Source organism: Apodemus sylvaticus, chromosome 5 (genome assembly GCF_947179515.1).
Source record: "Apodemus sylvaticus chromosome 5, mApoSyl1.1, whole genome shotgun sequence".
Classification (NCBI taxonomy): Eukaryota; Metazoa; Chordata; class Mammalia; order Rodentia; family Muridae; genus Apodemus; species Apodemus sylvaticus.
In genome coordinates, this window is record NC_067476.1 from 52,497,323 (window position 1) to 52,515,834 (window position 18,512).

Sequence of the window (18,512 nt, forward strand, 5' to 3'; positions counted from 1 at the left end):
AGATTAGATCTCAGTGCAAGTTTCTGTTTCTGATCTAGTGTATGATGCCTTTTGACAGTGCTTCTCTTGAGAAGAGTCTAGAGTTAGTTCGGAACTGTCAAGAAAATAACATTCCTCAGAGAAGTGTTACAAATCACCACAGCAACACAGCCTTGCAAGGACAAGGGCTGGTGAGCCCAAGCCATGCTTGAGGCAGAAAGAAGCATCCTAGATAAATAGTAGCTGCCAGAAGCCATGTGGACACGAAGCGAGGTGTGTTTACCAAGTGAAGGGGGGTGCGGCTGTGGCAGACAGCACAGCTATCAGGAAAGACTGACAATAAATGGTGACAGATGAGTCTAGAACACTTGGTAGACACTAAAGAACTGGAAAGATTAAGCTTGGCGTCCATGTCAGTTACTGGGCTGAGGGGGCCAGGAAGTGCTGAGGTCAGGAAAGAATGCTGTCTGGGGCTGAGATAGATCCCAGAGCTACACTGATGGGAGCTGGAGTTTTCTCCAGGGAGAGAAAGCAGAGCATCCCCTTGGTGGCATAGCACACTGTGAGAGGCAGACAGAAGGACAGACAGGTAGAGTAAGATTCTGGAAAGCTGAAAGTGGGGACAAGTTGGGGGCAGGGAGGTATCCTATACCAGGTAGGGTTCTGGTATAAGATACTAAACAAATACAGAGTATTTCAAAGGTAGCCTGATGCCTCCATCTTTCCCTCTCCCCGACAGATCCTAAGACTAATTGAAATGGCTTAGCACTGACAGTGCATTGCCTTCAAGATCTGACAGGTTTCATCATGCTTGAAGTTCATGATGAAATATAATTATTTTTATTGTAATGAGATTTGTAAATTATAAAGACAGTATTTAAACTTTAAAAATTTAATGTACTAAATTAGTAATTTAAATTAAAATTTAAAATTAACTAAGCATATTAACTAAGCAATAAAGGTTTCATATTGCCACTCTATAAATGCTCCTGAACACCCAGACATTGGCTCCCCCAACTCCAATATCAAATCTGTCAAGATTTTAGAAATGACTTACTTGTAAACCTTTATTTTTGAGGTTGTGCCCCCTCACCTTCAGCTCAGTCCACAGCTAGGAGGTAAGGTGATCCAGTAACTCCTTTCCATTTTAGCCAAGTGTCTAGGAGCATCTGTGCTATTTACAGCTGATGTCAAAAAGCAGGAACAGCGGGGGCTGCTCCTCAAGCTGGAGAGCTGTAATCCTATTAACACCTACCTGAGCCTTTCCCCCATGGCTGCCCCTATGGCTGCAGATGCCTGGGGGTGACTTGATTGACTTTTAAATCCCAAAGGGTCCTTATCTCAAAATCCCCATGTGTGAGTCAAGTGGTAGATTGGGCCCTTGCTAAGAGGACCTGGCTCCTCTGGTACCCCTGTGGCCCCAGATTCTCTTCGCTGTCTTTTGAGGTTCAGTGATTTCTAGGTGACACCACTGAGCACTGGATTAGTGTGCTCTTGTGTCCTTCAGTGATGATCCTTAGCGGGAAATGAATGTGGCTGGTATCTCCCAAGTCCTGGATTTGTGTAGTCAGGATTAATAAACAAGTCCTCCTTTGATTCCGTGTAATAAGAACATGGTATTCTTTTTTTTTTGTTGTTGTTCAGGGTAAAGCTGTCTTTATGAAGGTCATGTGTAAGTTATGACATTTTCTTCCTCCAGCTATCTCCAAGGAGGTCTGCCACTTACATTGTGTAATGATGTTATTAAATACCCTTTAATGACATTAATAATTCCAAAGTAAACTTAGATACAAAAGGCAGTTAGGAATTTACTCAGTCTTATGTTAAAAATGACCCCTTACTCCATAAAACAAAGGTATATTACTAACTTTATATAATACTAAGCTTTGGAATTAAAAAAGAAACTTTAACACAAATCACTAACCCTTTGTGGACAAGGGTAGTCCATGGAGCAGAGTTTCAGATATATGGATATCCCTCCATTTCCTTCTCTTAGAAATTCCAGACAGTGTGATTTGTCTTGTTCTCACCTCAAGAACGTGCCTCCTTAGGGAAGGGTAAGAAATCATCATTATGTATAACTTGGAACAGTGATAGCCCCAGTGTTACCTTGTCATTAGGCTAAGATATCCAGGAATGTGGATCCATTGTCAACGTGACCAGTCAAGTGTCCCTTGTGCTCAAAGAGGCAAGTTTCGCCATTATTAATTACAGTGTAATAAAAAGCAATGTTTTACAATTACCTACAGAGCTCCAGGTAGGCTAACCGATGACCACGATGACCACATAGAGGGCTCTTCCCAAAGAGATGGGAAGGGATGGGAGTCTTCGTACATGCAGCTCCTCCTATATCCTGCCTAATAGTGAATACATTCAGTTCTAGTCCCTGTAGGGATTGTTATGGCTAAGAGTCTCCCTCAGTGTCTTTTCTCAGCATGTTACTGACCAGTGGATCAATTCCCATAGCTGAAGCTTGTGTAACAATGTTTCATTATTGTCTTTCTATGTAGACCTGGCCAGAGGACTGTGGATGACCTAGAGATTATCTACGATGAGCTCCTTCATATTAAAGCCTTATCCCATCTTTCTACCACAGTAAGTATCTCTTAATCAAGCCATGGTGCACAGGCATGCATTCAAGCAATCACTGTACACACAAAAGAAAAATAAATTAAAAACAAAAAAAGCACAGAATGGAAAACAAAAGCACAGAATGGGAAATAGTATCTGAGCCTAAGAAATGGCTCAGCGTGGGAACAGCTACGAGCCTAGCAACCCGAGCGCCATCCCAGTAACCCACGTGGCAGACAGAGAGAGCCAGCTCCTGAGAGCTGTTCTCTGAGTGCCACATGTCACCACTGCATGCAGTCACTCGTCCCACGGGGTCTGCCTGCTTGGAACTGTTACAAGCTAGTCTAGACGGTAGTTTTGGAATAGGCTTTAAGATCCAAGTAGCAAGGCTAGTGAAAGGATTTCTGGATGACAGGAATTTGTATAAGCAAGGTGATAACTTCAAGGTGAGCCTGGAAACCACCTCTAACAGGCATCCACACAAAACACAAGTCCTTTCTCCTGTACCTTGTCTTCCCACAGTTTTTCTTTTTTTCCACCCCTAGGTAAAACGGGAGTTAGCAGGTGTTCTCATTTTTGAGTCTCATGCCAAAGGAGGAACTGTGTGTAAGTGAGAGCCCTAATGAAGCACTATGCGTGGCCACACCCTCTGGTCAGGCCCGGCCACACCCCCAGCTGCTCAAGGTCAGCTCTGTTGGCCCCACTTTGACCCGGCAGGCTATCGCTTGGCACTTGTCTTTTTCTGGACTGGTGACTACTCCATCTTGTGTCAGTTAATCTGAAGTTTGGTGGGTATTCCAGCAGCACACATGAAACACTTGTCAGTCTGCGTCCCGCGGGCTCCTCTACCCAACTGGCTCAACACAGCGTCTAAAATGGGTGGGATGAATTGAGTCTCTGTTCTTCCTGCAGGGCTCTGGGTGATAAGTTCTGTGTAGTGACATCATTCCAATTTGTGAATTTAGAAAAACTAATTTGGTACGGAGGGACTTGCAAACAAGTGTTAGCAGAGCACTTGTCTAACATGTGTGAAGAGCATGTTCTCCCTCAGGTTCTATACTGAACACTGCAAAACCCAGTGTGGGGAGGAGAGTTGAATGGATGAAACTGGAAGGGTGCTCCAGAGAGGGAAGTAGGAGAGTTTAAAGTTCATGGGCATCCATGGGGTGCAATCAGAGTAGTTCTGAGACCCAATCACTAAAAAAGTTTTTTGGGGTTTTTTTTTGTTTTTTTGTTTTTTTTTTTGAGAACTAATTTGCCTCTTAAAATATCCTGTTACATTTCTATTTAAAGTATTGTGTCTCATGGTTTTCCTCACCTTGCACCAAGAGCTCCAAGCCCAAGGGGATGCTCGCACCATGTTGGTCATATGGGGCCTCGCGCTGGAGTTCACATTGCCGTTCAGTTCTACCATCATACCTAGAAGCAAGAAATTCAGACATTAATAGATGCATGCAACATTGCTGATGCTGGCGTTTCCCACTAGTGTGGGACCTAGATATAAACGGACACTAAACACGGGGACACATGGAACACTTTGTTAATCCCCAGCGATTAAACACACTTCCAGGAGATATGTTTTGGAAAATGTTGCTCTTTGTTAGGTACATTGTAATAGTTAAAAATAAATGAGAAATATGAGTTACAGATGCAAAATGAGCTTTACACATTGTATCTCAAAATGTCTCCCCCCTCCCCCAGTCATTAAGAACAGTATTTCTAACACTGATACCTCCATCAGCAAGAAACCCATTTTTTCTTTTTCTTTTTTTTTCCCCTTTCAGGATCACTTTTGTATAATTGATATTTTTGTCTCTTTAATTCTCCTTTATTTAATTCATTTTCGTTAATCTGTTAATTCTTTTCATTCAAATCACTAGTCATTTTCACTGTGCTGTAAAATATTTAAATGGATGAAAACAAGAGATTATTAAAATACTTAATTTTTATCAAAACACTCCTGTTTGTTCTACAGTTTAAACACTTTCCAAGCAATGAAACTGCCTTCCAGCTGTCCCTCCTTCCTCCCACTAGCCTGCTCTTCCCTCCTCCTCCTCAACTGTGATTATACCCTGAATATATTGGTTCTTATTCTAACCAATTAAAAATGGATGCATAGGTATATGTTTATCAACAGGCAATAGTACCGATTTGCATGTTTTCAAACTTCATGTTGCTGGTCCAGATCATTTTTAAAACCTATTTTGCACAGCACAATGCTCTGTGAATTATGAGGGAAGTGTGTTTTCCATTAAGAGGTGCATTGCTGGTAAATTGATACCCAGTAAGAACCTGTCTCTCAGGGCAAAGCAAATACCATAGTCTCTCATCCTTTTATGTTCTATAGAGAGACAATAATATTCTACCTGAATTAGTTAGGATTTACCGGTAATTTTTTTTTTTTATTTTATGTGTGTGTAATTCTGGAGCCTGAAAGTGATGATTTGATAAGCTGTAATTTATATCGATGTGCTTCTATTCTTGTCATAAGTCTCTCCATCTTTTTGTGTCTAGTGTTTAGCCAGGGGGAAGAAGGTACCTCCTGGTACATCATTCTGAAAGGATCCGTGAATGTAGTCATTTATGGCAAGGTATAATATATCTATCTGTATCTTTTCTTTCTGAAGCCTTATTATACACCACTTGCTAGTGTGCTTCTGAAGTAGCAACAAATGTTGCTGCAATTAAATTTAGCATGGCATTGTGACTCCATGTAGAAAAGACATAATTTCATCTTTAATCATAAATTTTCTCAATTATCACACTCAGAGTCATTCATTGACTGTATTTATTCTGCGAACGAAAAATGAAACATTTTAATTTGATTGTAATACAGATGCAGTCCACTTGCAGACCCTGTGCTTGGTGGTGGGGGAGGGGAAGGAGGGTGTTTGATCCCTTTTTGTTTTTCTGACTATCCTGCTCTCCCCAGGGTGTGGTCTGCACCCTGCACGAGGGAGATGACTTTGGCAAGTTAGCTCTGGTGAACGATGCCCCGAGGGCTGCCTCCATTGTTCTTCGGGAAGATAATTGTCACTTCCTAAGAGTTGACAAGGAAGACTTCAATCGGATTCTGAGGGTGAGTTGAGAGCATAGACCTTGGTTGAAGGACGTCAAATGTTTCCCCTTCTTGAATAATAATGAAAAGGATTTGAGTAGATTGTTCATGCCACAGGAATGTGGCAAATAGATGCTCAAACAAAGGGCCTTTGTTATGAGACAGGCATGTTTAGCGGACTGGTGTGCCTTTGGGAGACCAGCTGCAGACATCAAATATTATGCTGGAGCAAATACCTCTGCATATGGCTCTGCTGGTCCCTATGATGGACAACAATCGCAGTTGCCTTAGCAAGATGGCATAGTCTAACGTATTTCTCTCTGGTCTCCTACAGATCCTTCTTAATGTCCTTGTGTGCCCTCTGGTCCAGCAGAGTGGCAGCCTCCCTCTGCCTCCTCTCTTCTCTGTTGTCCATTTCCCATCTCGTCCCAAGGGAACCATTTTCATAGCACCACACACTCTAGATTTCCTGAGTGCTTGTTCATAGAAATTCATGCCGATCGTGGTTGTCCCACAATGCATAGCCATTCAAGGGATTTATCGCAGCTCATTTCAAACCACAGCTGTTACAGATGTTGGCAAATAGGCAAATGATTTGGGTGGTCAAGGGGCCAGAGAATTGCACCTGAGTCTGGGATCAGATTAAGAGCCTCCCTATTGCTATTTAAGGTATCTGTAAGAGTGTGGGATCTTAAAAAAAAAAAAAAAAAAAAAAAAAAAACTGGTTCCTGGTTCCCTTCCATGTGAACTTCTCTCTCTCTACACTGCCTGAAGCTCTGGCCTCTGCCTGAAACACTGCTTACAGTCACAAAGCAAAGAAGGCTAAAGGCCATACCTTGAGAGAAGGTTGGGAGCTAAGTGAGTGCTTGCCAGCAGGCCTGAAGCACTGGGTTCAATCACCAGGACTGTGTGAGCCAGGCGTGGTGGTGCACAGCAGTCTTCTCAGCACTTAGAAGGTGGAAGCCCGTAGGATCAGAAGTTCAAGGTCAGCCTCAGCTACATAGAGAGTTTGAAACTAGCCTGGAGCATATGAGACCCTGTCTAATAATGATAATAGTAATTATAAAATGTATACCATTGAATAATATAGGGAAATGTATCATAGGAATTTGATGTTATCCTTTCCTGGTTTCATTTAAAATAGAGACCAAATATTTTTAAAAAGTAGTATAATTTTTAGAGTAAATAATTTAAAGTATTTTAAAGTAAACCTGACTAACTCTGAAGTTTACACCCATGGGGTTGCCAAAAAAAAAAAAAAGAAGCATTTGAAAGTTTCATATTTGAATCATTTTATCCCTCACATTTATAAAACTTTTCAAAATACCTGAGAAAGGCTTGGGCCACGTTCCGATTTGATTTTGAAAGAACTATTCTGGGGGATGCGGGGAGATGGTTCAGTGAAGTGTTTTCTGTGTAAACATGAGAACCTGGGTTCAGATTCCCGGAATTCACCTAAAAAGCCAAGTACAGCAGTGTGCCTCTGTAACCCTGGTGCTGGGGGACCCATGGGGCTCGCTGGCCAGCCACTCTAGTCAAATCAGAGAGCTCCGGGTTCACTGAGAGACACAATCTAAAAAGTAAAATAATAAGGTAGGGAGTAGTTGAGGTGTAGGCCCCTGGCTTCTGCATGCATGCTGTCATGAGAGGACTGCACACAAATATGGATGTGTGTATACCCACACATGTCTGTTGAAACAAAACTGTTGCTTAATTAGACAAGAGGTGCGGTTTCTATGGACCATATAAGAGAGAAGGACTCTGCTGATGCTCAGTACTATTTGCCACATATTTTTAGAAAGAATAAATGCCTCCGGTCTCCCCTCCCCCCTTCTCTGCTCCATGCCCTCCCCCAGAGATTTTCAGAGCACCACCAACACACCAGACTCCTCCGGAGTTTTTTCTGAGACTATGGTAAAAGCAGTTTTAAAAGCATAAGCTTCAAACCTCATCTGGTCCTCCCTCTGACCGTTCCAGCCCTTGACTTTGAAAATGGCTTAATTTGTAGACGCGACAATTAACATCACAAGCACCAAATGAGTTTCTGAAGCATTGGAAATTTCTGTCATTGTCTGAGTGAACGGCAGCATCTGTATGTGGTATAATTTGTGTTTGCAGGACGTTGAGGCGAATACAGTCAGACTTAAAGAACACGACCAAGATGTCTTGGTACTGGAGAAGGTCCCAGCAGGGAACAGAGCTTCTAATCAAGGAAACTCACAGCCTCAGCAAAAGTATGTTTGCATCCAACACTGTAATTGCCAGACTGTGATTAACCTTTTCACATGGTACCATTTCTACAATAGCATGTTCTCCTTTTTTGTGGAAGATGGGAGTATGTGTGGCTTCTCTCTCTCTCTCTCTCTCTCTCTCTCTCTCTCTCTCTCTCTCTCTCTCTCTCGACTAATCGCACATCTTATGGCAGATAATGTATCCATTTCTGGCACTGCATTGGGTGTGGTGCTGGGTAGAGACATACTCTGAGAGTATTATCCTGCTCCAGAGGCCTCTCTCTCCATACTGATCACCCACAATAGCCTCAAAGAGAAGACCCTGAGAGAACAATGCCAGGAGGCAGTGCAGGGCACAGGCCCCGTGATGAGACTCTGGTATTTGAATGTCCTGGGAGGTTTCTTATAAAGCATTTTCCCTTTGCTATCAGAGTGACTGAGGATATGCATGAGACCCTGATTTTGAGTAGAGAACATGCCGTCTCATTGAACTCCTGGGCACTTATTCTTACCAGTGTCAAATGGAAGTCTCGCTTCACAGTTCTTGTGCTTCCTGTTTAACTGAGGGTCATTTCCAGTGCACCTGGGCTCAGTTTCAACTTTTGCTGTAACTTCCTACCTGAGACTGTTGCATGAAATGTAACAGCATTTGTGTGATGAGACAAGAGTCTTAGCAACGAGCCTCTAGGAAATCGGGGCTTGCCTGCTTTTAAGTGGGGATTAATTTTCAGTCTGTGTATAAGAAAAGCAGATGAACGTTTGTTTGCTAAAGAAACATCACCAAATAATATGTTGAAAGAGCATTTCCCTTTGTTGCCAAGTAAACTGGGGTTCCCTTTATCAGCACACTCACCAAAACTGATGAGTTCCTATTGTTTCCACTAAAAGCTTATGACTCTGATGTTTTCATCTGGGTAAGTCAACATATTTGAGAAGAAGACAGGAAGAAACATATTATTAAATAAGCACAGTATGCTTTGTAAATTTTCTCTAATCCTTACAACAACCCTGTTTAAGGGATGGAGGCATTTCACTGTCACTGACAAGTAGCTTGCTCAAGGACACAAAACTCCTATGGGACTCCTTAAACCAATGGCTCTCAACCTTTCTAACGCTGTAGCCCTTCAATACAGTTCCTCATGTTGTGGTGACCGCCCCCCCCCAACTGTAAAATTATTTTTATTGCTACTCCATAACTATAATTTTGCTACTGTCATGAATCTTAATGTAAATATCTGATATCTGACTCCTGTGAAATAGCTGACAAACCCTGAAGGGGTCGCAAACCACAGGTTGAGAACCACTGCCTTAAAGCGAAGTTCAGCTTGACGACCTTCTACAAGTCTGCTCCCCCTTCTTCCTAGCTGATCTATTCAAAAGAGAGTCATATGCTGCATGGATTCCAAAATACTCAGAGTGGGGGATGCATCAGAACACGTCTCACCTCTATGGTTATTCCTTAAACAATACAGAATAGCCACTATTTATGTCACATTTGCCCTCAGTGAGGATGGGGCATTATCAGTAATCTGGAGCAAATCAAAGTATGTGGGAAGATGTATACTATGCTATTTTGCATGTGGGGCTTGAGCAGCCGCATGTTTGGGTATCAGCGTGCATGCTGGTACCAAACTTGCAGGTAAAACACCACATCTTCAGCACGACATGATAAATGCTGCAAACCAACTATTTCAAATGGGGCGGCTTTAAAAATAACTGCAAAAAAGTCTGTTCTTTCACTTACAAAACTCACCACCCAGTAGTTCATTATTTATTAGTTATATTTGCTTTTATCTTTTCTTTTTGTACCAGGGATTGAACCCAGGTGCAGGTGTAGGCCATATAGGTGTAGGCAAGTGTTCTTCCACAGAGCTATGGTCCTGGCTCTATTTTCTTCATTTGTTGTTTGTTTGTTTGTTTGTTTGTTTGTGGCAGTTGTCCGTGTAGTGTCCTGCTAAGGAGGTTGGCAAGAACAACTTTCTGTTTGTGAGGGTTTGCGCTACTTCCAAGATTTATTTATAAGCTAGATGGTTTTGCAGATAACTACATTCTTTAGTACTATCTCATGTCTCAGTAAAACTATAGTATCTGGAAAGATAAATCTGTGTAGTTCTCCTCAACTTTGAAACATTTGATCGAGAGATGCCCTGGACTTCCCTTTACCTCGTTCATACTCGAGGGAGGAACAAAAACCTGTGCTCTCTGTAAGTCTTCAGTTCAAGGTGCCTCCCCTTATGAATTCAGTGGAATGAGAAGTCAAACGAAAGGAGACAGAAGAGAAGAGACTGCGTGTCTGGCATTATTTTAGTACTGTATCAGTTTTCTACTGGTGTCCTGCCATCTGGTCTAAATTTCATATAATTTAAAGGCAATGCACCTGTGCACGCTTATAGCAAGCTATCTGTGTAATGCACTGGGAACAAAACAATACACCACAAAGTCATCTTCCAACAGAATGAAAAGCTTCTCTCTCAAGGAGTCATTTCCCCAAACTGACCGGTGCTGAAAACAGGAAGCCTGTAAGTAAGTGAGTGTTTCAGCTGATGTCCTCGTCAACTTCGACACAGTAGAGGGTATCTGTCTCTGCGGAAGTTGTTCTTTTCAAACTCAGAGAACAACATCACACTGGTGGCAATAATGTTTTTCTGATTTATGTTCCCCATGCCACTAACCCCGTGAGAAATCCAGGTTAGTTTATATGTACACATGAAACTTGAAAAACTGCCTGACTCCATCCAAGCCACTGAACAGTGGGTGTGGCATTGATGCTGATATTAAGTCAGTGGTTTTGATGATGCATTTACTGAGATAGCTGCTTTAGGAAATGTCTTGGTCACTGGATTGTGTGAATTTAGTAATTTGAGATGATCGTCCATCCATGTTGGGCCATGGCGTTTTCCTTAGACTAGTTCCTCCAGCTTGTTCTCAGAAGTTCAGCTTTTTCTTTCCTCTGCCCCTGGCCCTTGCTTCAGTTGTTCTAAATGCAAACTCAGTATTAGAAAAAAAAATTCTCTCACAAGTTTAAGACTACCTGCTGGCTAATGCAATGTAGCCAACTGGGGAGACTTTTGAGCAGCACTGGAGTAGCTTCTGCTTGCCACAAACTGACAGAGATTGCTCCATCTGGCCTCAGTTACTCTTACCTCCCACATAACGAGGACTCAAGTCTTAGACACCTGACTGTTTCTGGTGTGATGTAAAGCCAGAATTTGATGTTTTAGAAAAAATTAAGGCCATCCAGAGGTTTCTATGCCCTCTTTTCCTCTTCAGTCCCCTGCCCCAACTACAGAGCTCTGTGGCATTATAGGCTAGGTAAGGGAACCACAGAGCTGAACCACTAGAGGGAGTCAGGGACCACAGAAAGATCCTGTGGGGTGTGACTGGCCAGATAGGCAAAGCTTGAAAGAAGACACTTGCTCTCTGCTGAGGTGACAGCAGCGAATGTCTTGGCCATGGGCCTTTTGTCTATGTGATCAGGCAGAACACCCAACCTAAGGGAAGTCCAAGCAAGGAGAACCAGAGCACAAACACAAAGTGCTTCAGAATTAAATTTCTATCGCTTCTCGGCCTTTTGGCTAAGATCAAGAGCAGAATTAAATTTCTGACAAACAGACGTATCACCGGTGGATCTCGCTACCCAGACAACACAAGAAATAACAAACTCACTCATTCAGGGGTCAGATAAGGAATGTACTTATACTCTTATTTAGGTAAAAATCACTTTCAAAGCCTCCTTGAAGAGGAAGACTTTTAATCACACAGTAAATTTCCTGTTCAAGATGGGCTGCTGACAACCAAACCTGGACTCCTCTACACATAGAACATCTTGCTGCCTAGGCAAACAAAAACAAACAAACAAGCAAACAGACCCCTAGCGGGCACACCACCCCAAGTTCAACTCCCAGGGCTGCCACACTTGCTCTGTTCCTCTGTCCTCGGGGTCCTATGCTATCGCTTCCCTTCCATCCCTCAGGCAGGCGGTTAAGACCTGCTGGTGCTAATGAGGGGCTTTTGCCATCTCTTTCACAGTCTCAAGAAGGCAAGAAAAGCACATAGGTGAGGGGTGAAGGGAGCTGTTCGCTCTGAGCTCGTCTCTGCTTCCTGAACATGAGAGAATGCCCTTTGCATTGTCACATTCCCTTCCCAACACCCCGACAAGCAGGAAGGCGGGGTCTGAGTTCTACTGTGGGGATGCCTACATCCTCTTCGTGCAGGCTGCCTAGCTACAGCAAGCGTTTACAGCTTGCTGCCGTCTTCACTCTGACTTGAACACACATTCCGTCTTGAAAGTCAACTTGCTCTTGTTGATTGGAGGGTACCCCGAATAGACCCCTCAAGATAATGACTAATGCAGCTCCCTAAAATAATTCATACTTGACACTGAATAAGTTACATGTAGATAGATTTCTGCTTCTGATCTACTTCCTTTTTTTAAGATTAATTTATTTATTTTATATATGTGTGTATACCATTGCTTGCTCTCTTCAGACACACCAGCAGAGGGCATCAGATCCCATTACAGATGGTTGTTAGCCACCATGTGGTTGCTGGGAATTGAAGCTCTCAGAAGAGCAGTCAGTGCTCTTAACCACTGAGCCATCTCTCCAGCCCTCTGATCTACTTCCTGTTCGTGATGTTCCTAAGGTTGTTTCCTCACTGGCACTTGGGGTTTTTGCTTTCTTTTGCTTTCTTATTATTAGCTGATTTCCAAAGCACGTAGCAGTGTGTAGTTAGAAAGGAGGAACATTCCAGAAACCAGCTTGGAGACCCACTGTGACACTGGCATTTCATAGAGTGACCCATGTCTGAAGAGCCCAGTCCACTGCCATCCCTCCCCTCCCCCACCCCGCCCCGCCCTGCCCCGCCCTGCTGTGCCTCAGGTTTACACACTACTTTTCATTCTCCCTTAGAGTAAGACCGATGCGCCTCAGCTCCAGCTACAGGAGCTGCTTTCTCAGATGCTCCTTTAGATCTATGTAGGGGGAAGCGGGAGGCCATTTCTAGAGACCGCGTCTATTGACTGTTTCTCTACTGCCTTCTTGCATGCTTAGGCAAGGTACGTGGTCTCCCTCACCACAGAGAAGTTACTAGTCACAAGCAGTCCATATGGCTTCCCAGGATCATATTTTTTTCAAAAATATATACATCAGTAATTTGTTTCCCCTAATGCGTGCTCACTTTTGTAAAAACTAAAACTAACGGTATTTTTTTTTTCTTCTTGTCCAGGTATACTGTGATGTCAGGAACACCTGAAAAGATTTTAGAGCATTTTCTAGAAACAATACGCCTTGAGCCATCTTTGAATGAAGCAACAGGTACACACACAGAAGGATTTTATGAACCCACTGAACCCCTGGGTAGAAACGGAGAGAGCAATCCAGACTGCCCCGGTGTACGCTGCTGCGGCAGCCCAGGAGGGCACCACGGTCAGTCAGTTTTAAAGAGTGTCACCGGGTGGTGCAGAGACCGACCATTCCCTAGCCGTGACGGACTTTCATTCAAGCACGTTAGCCTTTCATAGACATCTATGTTAATGCCATTCAGTCCTCCCAACACACACGAAAGTTTCTGTGAGGCCACCATTCAAACCCAGTCTCTTCCCATAGAACATTTGAAGCTGCCCACATCAAGGATGAATGGTTCTCTCTGTGGTTTTGGAGTTTCATTCCAGAGTGAACTAATTACCACCTGTATTGGCTTGCTGCCAGCTGCTCTAGCAGAACAAATGCTCCTCCGACAAATACACCCGATTGTCCTACAGTTCTGGAGGAACTGGTGGTAACAGTAGTTGATTTCCTTGTGAAGGATTTCCTTGTGAATAAAGAGTGACACTCTTTAAAACTGACTGAACGTGTGATAAACAGTCTGGCCCAGGCCTTGCTCCCATCTCCTGGTGTCTATTGGCAACCTTTGGTATTCCTTCCGTGTGTCACTCCAGTGTCATGTTGACAAAACCTTCACCTCGTGAGTCTTCACATGCTCTTCCCTCTGTGCATAGTTGTCTCTGTGACCAGAATCCCATTTTTAAAGGACAACAGTCATTTCTAGAGCCCACACTAGTGAGTAACCTTAACTTGTGTCTTAAAAGACCTTGTTTCTGTATAGCATCACACTTGGAAGTACTGGGGGTTAGTCTTACAGCATATCCTCTTAAGTTCAGCCTATCAGCTTTCTTACAGCGAGCAAGCCTTGCTGTCAAGACACAAAATTGAGGATTAAAAAAAATCTCACAAGCAAGTTGTATCTAGGGTCACATCATTTGTACATTGTGGGCAAATCGGAAGGGATGGCCCACAGAAAGACTTTTTCTTAGTGCTTTCTTGGGATTCTGGGGATCAAAGCCAGGGCCTCCGGTATGCTAGGCAAGTGCTGTACCACAGAGTTATATTGCCAATTCAGGCATCTGATTTAAAAGAAAAATCCTATGCCTATATCTCAGAATAATGTCATGGGTTAATGTTTTAAGCACAGTGACCTCCACGGGGGGAACATTTCTCACTCTATGAAATTCACAGATTTATCTGAGAAACTTAGTGGTAGGTCAAAATCCACTTAACAACTGATCTTGGCAATCTACCCAGGATGAAGATAACCATTGTTATATAATTCTTATAAGCATGTTGCTGCTGTCTTCTTAATCTCCTCCCAGTGTCTTATGCTATGAATTGATTATCTGAGGTTGTGCTAAGCAGCAAACGGCCTGGGAATGGTTGACATAGAGCCAAGCTCCCAGGCTCGGAGTCTCTTCTTCTCAGAGCAGGACCTGTTAACCGGTCCAGGAAGGTGCTAAGATGGATGCCCTGCGTAAGGTGATGTAAACAGACCACTCTCTCTCCCTCTAGAAACAGAATGTGCTAGGAGACATACGAGGGAAAGCACAAATAACTTGACTAAAGGGCAGCACATGCTCAGTGCTTCAGGGGCACTGACCCAGAAGACTCAGGGGAAATGTCATGGAGAGTTTGGTCTTTAAAGTGGCCCTGAAGGAAAGCTGGTGGCCAGTAACCAGGGCTGGGACAAAGCCTTCCTTCCATGTCAAGAGACACACCTTAGTAGTAGCATAGAAGCAAAGGACTAGCAGTCTGGGCTCTGTGTCATGCGCATACATGGACCAGGAAGGTATGGACTAAGATTTTGGAATAGAGATTTCCCAGGGTCTTAAATCCAAAACCAAGTACCATGGAATGGCTGGAAAAGTCGGAGCAAAGAGGACAAAAGCTTTGCTATACTCAACAGCTGGGGAGATAAAAAAAGGGGAGAGATAATCTCTATTTTGGTAAGAGAGGATTGCTTCTGATAGGCATTTGTAACCTTCAACACACACAGAGACACACAGACACACACACACTCACACAAAGCTTCTGATAGGCATTTGTAACCTTCAACACACACACACACACATACACACACAATAGCTTGAGACAAAATGTTTGCCTCGTATTCATAAGGTCCTAGCCCAGAAGAAAACATGATGTGTGGTTAAAGTAGCTGGTGCCATTCATACAAGGCTGTCTTTTTATATGCTTCATTTTTGTTCATTGTCCTAAGAAATTGAATTTTGATTGCAGGCTCTGTCCACATCATTAATTTGAGATGAAGGCACCCACACACACAGGAACACACCCAAACTAACACTTAAGAACAAATGATCAGATCCTCTTGCTGCTCTAGAGACTATCACAAGAATTTAATTTCTTCTCTTTTTACCCTTCCAGATTCGGTTTTAAATGACTTTGTTATGATGCACTGTGTTTTTATGCCAAATACCCAGCTTTGCCCTGCCCTTGTGGCCCAATATCCTTTTGTCATGGTAAGCCTCTACTCTCAGAAACATCCCACATGAGTATGGCCATCGCGACAGTCCACCTCCTGACGGTAAGTCATGGCTCAAGCAATACTGTAGCTTTTGGTCTTATCAGACTCTGAAACACTAGCGTTTGCCCTGGTGTAGACAGACATCTACCTGCCAATTTACCTCAGCATCTTAGTACATTTCCCCATTGCTGTAACAGAATCCACAACACTGGATTGTTTACAAAAGAAAATAAAAAATGAAGTTGATTCAGTTCAGGGTTCTGTAGGATGGAAGTCTCAGGACCAAGTAGCTCCATCTGTCAAGGGCCTTGCACTATGTCATTAAATAGCAAAAGCAGAAAGGAGGTAGGCAGGCATGCAACAACAGTCCCAGAGAATAAGAAGCCACTTACTCCCTCAAGTCCTAGCCTGCTCCTCAGAGAGAGACACTAATCTACCTATGAGGTCAGTGCTTCCATGACTAACTCCCCCTCTTAAAAATCCTTCCACTTTTTGAAAACTTACAGTGTCAGTCAGATTTCACCCCGAGTCAGAGAGGACAAACCACATCCACACCACCCACTCAGGAAGGCAAAGTCCATGTTGATTGTTTTCATTACATTGCATTGTCTTAAGACAAAGATACAATACTTGAAATTCTAAGGACAGTCCACTAGACAGATCAAAGATTATGTTTGATTTATGGCAACTTTTCGATAATGGTGTGGATCGACCGATTGGTCAGCATCGGTATCGTAAGCATTCGAAATGTTAAACTGAATAAAAGAAGTGAGTTTTGTGAATGAGTTTTACCTCAGTTTTGGAGGAGACATGAAAGTGTATTTGCCGACCTGCTTTGTTTCTAGAGCCACAAAAACTTAGACCCCTAAAATACTTTGTTCTTTTTGAGCAGTGAAATATATTAGAAGAGATTGTCTTTTTATTTCTTTTTTTGAGAGACCCAATCAATGTCGCCATGTTTTTCTTTTTCAAAATTATAATTGTCCTGCCTCATTCTCATTTTTTTGCTTACCCATAATTCTCTTTGAAGTCAACAGAACATGTGAGGCTAAGAGATTTGAGTTGAATGCATTACTCAGAGGAAGCTGCAAGATTAAGATTTGGGTGTTTATTTGCCTGGAAACTATATTTTCAAGTAATGGGAGCTTAATGAGTCTTACCTATATTATGTGTTCTTCCTGGCTCATCTTCAGTCTTCTAAAGTAAAATTAACATATTCAGGATCTCTTCACTCTATACACGCTCATCATTATGAGACCTTTGAGATTTGTTGGGAGAAAAATAAAAACCACTACTGAAATTCCACTCATATTTCTCAGCAGTTAGCACTCCAGTAAGCCTAAAGCAGGCAGAACCAAGAGAAAACCAGAGATCGAGTGGCCAAGTCCTCGTCTTTGTAACTTGAAGCCCCCTGTGCGTAGCTTGTTCTCTTCATTTTATCAGCTTCTCCTCTGTGAGAGGGACTAAGAGTGTTTGTACTACTGGCTTTGAAAACGGCAGCTCTGGACAGAAGGGTCAGAGAGGAACTGGGGTGGTGGTGATGGTGGTGAAGGAAAGAAAGACAGCCAACAACACCAGCAGTCCACGGGAGACCTGCTATCCCATGCTAGTTCCTTTTGAGCAGAGGCAGGAAAGTCTGGATGACTGGATGGAATTGACACCACCTAGTACTGATAGATTCCTTCCTTCTCAGTTGGCTCTGTGAGGACTTAGATTCTCTTCTTCATTCTAGTTTGAATCAGTCCTCCAGTCTCAGACATTCTTCTAGGAGCTTTGAATTACATGTCATTATCTAATCCTCAGGAGATTCTGTTGAGTTAGCATCAGCATTGCTTTGCAAACGCCCTTAAAACCCTCCCAAACATCAAGTAGCATTCCCAATGTGGCAACAGGGTCATCTGGAATTTATCACTTGTTCTCTGGGATTTATCACTTGTTCTATTTATAATTAATTTCTCTAAATGCTTACTTAAATTTTTTAATGGTTCTATAACCTTTAACTACAGTTTAAGAACATTTCTTGACAATACATTCTTGAGGCCTTGAGGTACAACCAAAAGGCTTTACTAAAACCAAATAAAATGCCTCATAGGATTTCCAACTACACCACACATACTCAGGGACTTTCCTAATGCTTTCTTTAAAAGAATGAGAAGAGGGGGGAAGGAGAAGGAAGACGAAAGGAAAAGGAAAAGGAAGAGGAAGAGAAAGAGGAAGAGAATGAGGAGGTAGTGATGGTGGTGGTAGTAGTGGGGACCTTATCAGTTTTAATAGTTTCCAGAATGTGCAAGGAAGGTGCTTAGAGCATCTCATTTGCATAGTTACCTTGAGAACCCAGGGATGTCCCAACAAACTAATGAAGGGTTTGGCTTGCAGATCAGCCCATGAAGCTCTGGGCCATGGAATAGTCTAGTCACCACTGCTCACACTTTCTAGTTCAGCGCCCACTAAGTTAACATTGGAGTTGCAGTGAACTGACCTTGTGTGCCATAGTTGTCCCTGTTTGAATTAGCATTGCTGCACGGGCTAGTGACCGCCACCTTAGGCTGCAGAAGCTTAGTCCTTATGCTTTAGGAGCCCAAGATTCAAATGAGAAGTGTTCTGCGATGGCTAGAGATAATGTCCCAGAACGACAGGGCCGTGCCTGCCACAAGAAAAGGGGCAGGGCTCTATTCTCAAGGCCATATATGTGCAAGGGCTTCCATATTATACAGTTTCAGCCTGCCTTTCCTCTCAAGGAAGTGGCGTGGGTAAGGGCCCATAGGTAACCAGCATTTGTGGTCACAAGTAATGTAAACCAGCTATGATTGACTAAAGGAATAAAGCCACCCACCAGAAGAGAATGGACAGCTTGGCAA

General features: G+C 43.0%; 1 protein-coding gene across 2 annotated transcripts in view; it reads left to right on the forward strand.

The window, feature by feature from the left end:
• Positions 1 to 18,512, forward strand: part of Rapgef4 (Rap guanine nucleotide exchange factor 4) — a 286,423-nt gene that overhangs the window by 221,413 nt on the left and 46,498 nt on the right. For both annotated transcript variants that reach the window (XM_052182692.1, XM_052182693.1), the window contains 7 exons: positions 2,490 to 2,574; positions 3,096 to 3,156; positions 5,065 to 5,141; positions 5,483 to 5,629; positions 7,727 to 7,842; positions 13,066 to 13,154; positions 15,555 to 15,633. In XM_052182692.1, coding sequence (XP_052038652.1) covers positions 2,490 to 2,574; positions 3,096 to 3,156; positions 5,065 to 5,141; positions 5,483 to 5,629; positions 7,727 to 7,842; positions 13,066 to 13,154; positions 15,555 to 15,633 — 654 coding nt within the window. The remainder of the gene's footprint in view (positions 1 to 2,489; positions 2,575 to 3,095; positions 3,157 to 5,064; positions 5,142 to 5,482; positions 5,630 to 7,726; positions 7,843 to 13,065; positions 13,155 to 15,554; positions 15,634 to 18,512) is intronic.